The following is a 5,198-nucleotide window of genomic DNA, read 5'->3' on the forward strand; positions in this document are numbered from 1 at the left end:
AGGAGAATGCTGTGGGAGACGGTGTCAAAGGCCTTACTGAAGTCCAGGTAGACCACATCCACAGCCTTTCCCTCATCCACTAGGCGGGTCACCTGGTCATAGGAGGAGATCAGGTTGGTCAAGCAGGACCTGCCTCTCATGAACCCGTGCTGGCTGGGCCTGATGCCCTGGTTGTCCCACTCATGCCTTGTGAGCGCCCTCGAGATGAACCGCTCCATAATTTTCCCCGGCACCGAGGTCAGGCTGACAGGCCTGTAAAGTACAGACGTTTCCTGTAAGGTGAGAAGATTTTGAATTGTAGTTGCTTTCTAGGCATTAGGCAAAGGAGGGTCTTTTTCAAAATACTGCTGTATTGATTGAATGACTCTTAGTTATGTAAAGGATCCAAATAAAATATCTTGAATGAAAAGAGTACCTTTTAATGGGATGACATGTTAATGCAGTGGTTTGCTGCTTAAATCTAGTCCCAAGTGTGTGTATTTTTCAGTATGACTTGATATTTAATTCAGGAGAGAAATTAACTGCAGTTGTAAAAGTTTATGTAGTATATTATAGACAACTTTATTATAATAACATTATAAGTTACTAAGCATGAAGTTTTAAAATACTTAATCTAATTAGTTTGATTTAGGAAGTACAGAATTTTATTTGTTTAAAGCTGTAGCCAGATCTTTCCTGCCTGTATTTGTGGGAAGCCACTTATATCATTAAGTCTCTTTACTATTTGATTAGCCTTCTGAAAAGTTCATGTATTTGATGGAAGAGTTTCTACCTCTCTTTTCTGTGACTTACCAGAATCGCTGAGGACTAAAGCTTTGATGTGTTTTGCAGTTGCCATTTAAGTTCATTTCTGTAAATCAAATATTTAAGATGCAGTAATACTTGCTAACTTTTGTAAAGCAATTTGGCATCTGCAATAAAAATAAGTATATAGTTGTTAGTTGGATGGTGACAATGTCTTCACAAACAGTTGCAAAACTATCTAGGAGTATTTGGGATGGTATTTTACAGAGTAAGCAGAAAGATTTTAAAAGATTTTTTAAAAGATAATAAAGACGTTTTTCCAGTCAGTGAATTTTACTTGCTTTTTCTATTATGCTTCATTTTAATAAAATGAACATCTGTTTCTGCTGAACTGTGGGGGAAAAAAGGTGGTTTTAATTTTTAGCCTAGGTTTATTACCAGAGCATGTCAATGGTCTTCAAGAATTAATTTTTTTCGTGCGCTGACAAGATTCATATTCATCTTAGCTATGGGCCTAATCCAGTTCTCAAAAGTTAGGTTGAGAATGTTTGTAGAATAACAATTACCTTAAACTTTTTTGTTCTTCATCTTCATATCTCTAAACTATACAGGCAAAATTGTAACTGAATATCTGGTTATTTTTTCTTTTTTTGTTTTTAATATTAGGCCACTGATATCTGTGATCCAAACCCAGTCATGATGCTTATTCTGTGTGTCTACCTGTATGAAACTCTCCCTCACTATTTACCGAAGAAGACTATAGAATTTACAGGTGCGCTCCATGCAACTGTTGTTAAACAGGTACTGATACCATTGAATTTAGATTTATAGCATTACAAGGTTGAAACACTGTATGTATATATGTATTTATATTATGTCTATAATACAACAAAGAATGAATGGGTTTCATGTCATTTGGCTACTAAATATGGAAGATGGAAGCATGCATCTTCTTCTTTTTCTCTTCAGGCTTGGGATCCTGATTTCTGCTGCTGTTTTTTTCCTATGCTTGTAAGCACATAAAAAATGTACAAATCTGAAAAATCTGAGATCAAAGATAGAGAGGAATAAGAGATTAACAGGCATAGGAGTTCAGTGTACACTGCAAGAAGAGTAGTCAGAAAAATTGAGGTTGGATAGATGGTCTGTGGGAAGTCTATACTCCTTAGGAAGAAAAATGATCTGCCTAGTTATTTGAGGTACTTTATTTTGTGATATCCTTAGTTTGTATTTTGGAACTTAGCTGCAGAACACACCTTTTATACTCTAAAAATTTAATAAAAATGGCTAATTTTGTTGTTGTTGTTGTGATAGGTGCGTCTGAAAAACCCAAGCAGTAAAACTTTGATGTACAATGCTATTCTTGTAGGAAGAGATGCTGATGATTTCTCATTACCTAAAGGAAACACTGTCACAATTGCCCCTAAGTAAGTGATGATTTTTTTTAGTGTTATTAATAAGTCTAACAGTATGGAAATACAAACTACTAATTTAATAGTGGTGGAACATTAGAAATGTGTTCAACTAGAAACAGGGCAAAATTAGTCAGTATAAAGATCAGGCTTTTTCTCCTTAACCTAGAACAAATCCAGAGTAATTTATGAACGGGACACTTGTGGTTTAGCTCAATAGAGCTTTAAGAGCAGAATACAAGTCTTCAGATCATTAGAGGAGTCATCTGTGTCCAATAAATATTTTTGACCCAATGTATTGAAAGCTTTGATTTTCAGTTTGGATCTACTGTTCTTATTTTTTTTTTTCCCCCCCCCAACTAAATTTGAAATACCTCCTCTGAACTTGATTCACATTTTTTACACCAATGCATTGTGGAAGCATGAGCAGGTAAAAATTCTGTCTTCTAAGATTTCAGTTTTTGTTTCTTATTTTTAATTGAAGCATGGCTGGGAATTTAAGAGACCATGACACAGGTTTGATAATAGCGTTAGACTGCTGCTTTTTGCCCCCATCCTCGCTCCCCACCAAGACGGAAACTGTTGCAGCTGCAATGTAGTTATTTCTCTATCTTACATTTCTGAAAGCCATCTAAGGATTTTGGAGAGATTTAATTTTGGGAAAACATTAGGTTGTTAACTTTTTTGGTAGCAGAAATACTCATGGTATATCACCGTCTTTTTCTTCTTGTTCACTAAGTATGTTATACTCTTTCTGTGCTATGTGGCTTTATGACTAGATACGGGAATTTCACTAATCCCTGTTTAACTAGTGAAGACAAGAGGGATGTAGCAGTGACTCTGGCTGTCAGTTAAGAGTTTTTAAGTTTAGACTGCAAGCCTATTTAAGATATTCCTTTGCAGATAAAATGGATTAGAGATTGTAAAAAGGAAAGCGAAGGTCAACATTTGTATGAAAATAACCTGTGAAGAAGAAGAAAAATTTCAAATATATATTGTCAAATTCAAGAAGACTCAACATAAATACAGTGCTCTTTAAGGATGATCAATATTTCAGTATTAAATGACATGCCTATTGTAAATATATGCAGAAGGGACAACAAGTAATGCTGTGTTTTCAGCAAGCTGTGAGGCTGATTTGATTCCATTTTCTTTGCAATTACTTCAAATAAGAATTAACATAAAAACGCAATCCTTGAAAATATTGTGTGTTTCTCTGAAAGGTCAATACCATGTCTGTTTTTCACTTCACCTTTAAAAAAACCCAAAAAACCAAGACACAAGTAAATGTATACAACCTTGTCATCGAGCTGCTTGGCGTTATATGTAGCAACAAACATTTGAAAAAATGCATAGAAATAAAAGCTTGTGGAAATGCCAGTCATCTACTGGAGACCTCTGCAGAGTCTGTCATAATGTAATCTTACTTGTAATCTTGGTCACTAAATGAAAAATAGGTTCTTTGTAATGAATGGCTTTCTTAATATTCTGATGGAAGTGTTTGAGAACTTAAGCATCAGTGGGATGGGTGGGAGTCTTGTAGGTGCTTTATATTAGATCATAATATCATAGGTGGGTTTGGAAGTGATACTAACATGAATAATAAACCAACACCTCTGTTTAATTGATTATGTGTAGGCTTATTGCTATTAGTGCTGATTGTTATTCATTGTATAAAATCAAGAAAAATGGTAGAGGATTTGTATGAGACAATGTTCTGCTTTCTTTGGAAAGAATGCCTTCAGAGAAGCTCAGAAATGAGGTAGGCTTGTAACAGCCTTCTAGAAATAAAGAAATATATTTATGGCCTAAATAAAAAGTGAGGGAGAATTTTAGGTGTATTCAGTAAGAAATTTGATGTGAGTGTATTAGTAAAACTTAATGGAGTTATTTTTTGACGGGAATGTTAGCATCACTAACTATAACCTGTTTAGGAATAAAAGATGTAAAAATAGCTAGAAAGAGGCACTTCACATTGAAGTTATTTGTTCTACTTTTAGAAGTAAATAATCCATAAATATGGGATTGCAGGCAGATGAATCAATGTGTTAAAAATCACTAAAAATTAGTAAAGCCTACTTGCTATATCAGAGAACAGGAGTTCTAGTTTACAAACAGGAGTTATACTTTAAAAAACTTTCTGAGTATCTGTAATGGTACGGACAGCTTAAGGTCAGATATCTCTGCATCCTTGTTCCCCTGAATTGAAACCGTTCCTTATGAATTTATGAATATTATATATAAATATGGATATGCCTTCACCACTAGTTCATCTTTCCCTGAAAGCTAGCTTGATACTAGCCAGCTTTTTTTCCCCCCCTGAAACAACAGGTACTTTAGATAAACTCAGCAGTTAAAAATTGCAGCTATTGCCTTGTGAAGGCCTGCTGCAGGGCTCCAGTCAAGTTGTAAAGCTTGCTTTGCCAAAGTTTCAGGGTAGAAGGTCAAGGGAAATATTAGCAGTTCAGAGAACAGTCACTCATGAGAGTTCAGGCAATTACAGCTGAAAAGATGAACCATAGTGTTGATAGGGAGGCTAAAGAAACTGAAATGTGTCAGTCTTCTGATTGGAAAGCTGGAAGACTTTAAGTAAGACGTCATGCATAGAGACTTGTCTCTAATTATCTGCCAAATATATATATTCCTATATTTAGAAGTAACTATAATTGGATTTAATATGACTGTGGGTCATTATAATCACTAACGAGGAATAAGTGTGATTGACTAATCCTGTTGGATGTGCTGGGTGAGCATGCTTGGCATAGAGGATTCTGTAGATGAAGGCCCAGTCTGAAAGAACTGTGTTTACTTTCCAGCAGAGATGAACTGCAGGAAACTGATAAGCTAAGCAGATCAGGGAAAAATTTGAGCAGAAAGGCAAAGGGTAATCATAGAATCATTAAGGTTGGAAAAGACCTCTAAGATCATCAAGTCCAACTGTCAACCCAACACCACCATGCCCACTAAACCATGTCCCTAAGCGCCGCATCTACACGTCTTTTAAATACCTCCAGGGATGGGGACTCCACCACTTCCCTGGGC

At 35.7% G+C, this 5,198-nt stretch overlaps 1 protein-coding gene across 1 annotated transcript in view; it reads left to right on the forward strand.

The window, feature by feature from the left end:
• The window catches only part of CFAP47 (cilia and flagella associated protein 47), a 382,585-nt gene that overhangs the window by 133,813 nt on the left and 243,574 nt on the right, over positions 1 to 5,198 (forward strand). The window contains 2 exon segments of the mRNA XM_019473044.1: positions 1,411 to 1,545; positions 2,059 to 2,171. Of these exon segments, the coding sequence (XP_019328589.1) occupies positions 1,411 to 1,545; positions 2,059 to 2,171 (248 nt within the window).

Source organism: Aptenodytes forsteri, unplaced genomic scaffold, assembly GCF_000699145.1.
Source record: "Aptenodytes forsteri isolate BGI_AS27 unplaced genomic scaffold, ASM69914v1 Scaffold2, whole genome shotgun sequence".
NCBI classification, from domain to species: domain Eukaryota; kingdom Metazoa; phylum Chordata; class Aves; order Sphenisciformes; family Spheniscidae; genus Aptenodytes; species Aptenodytes forsteri.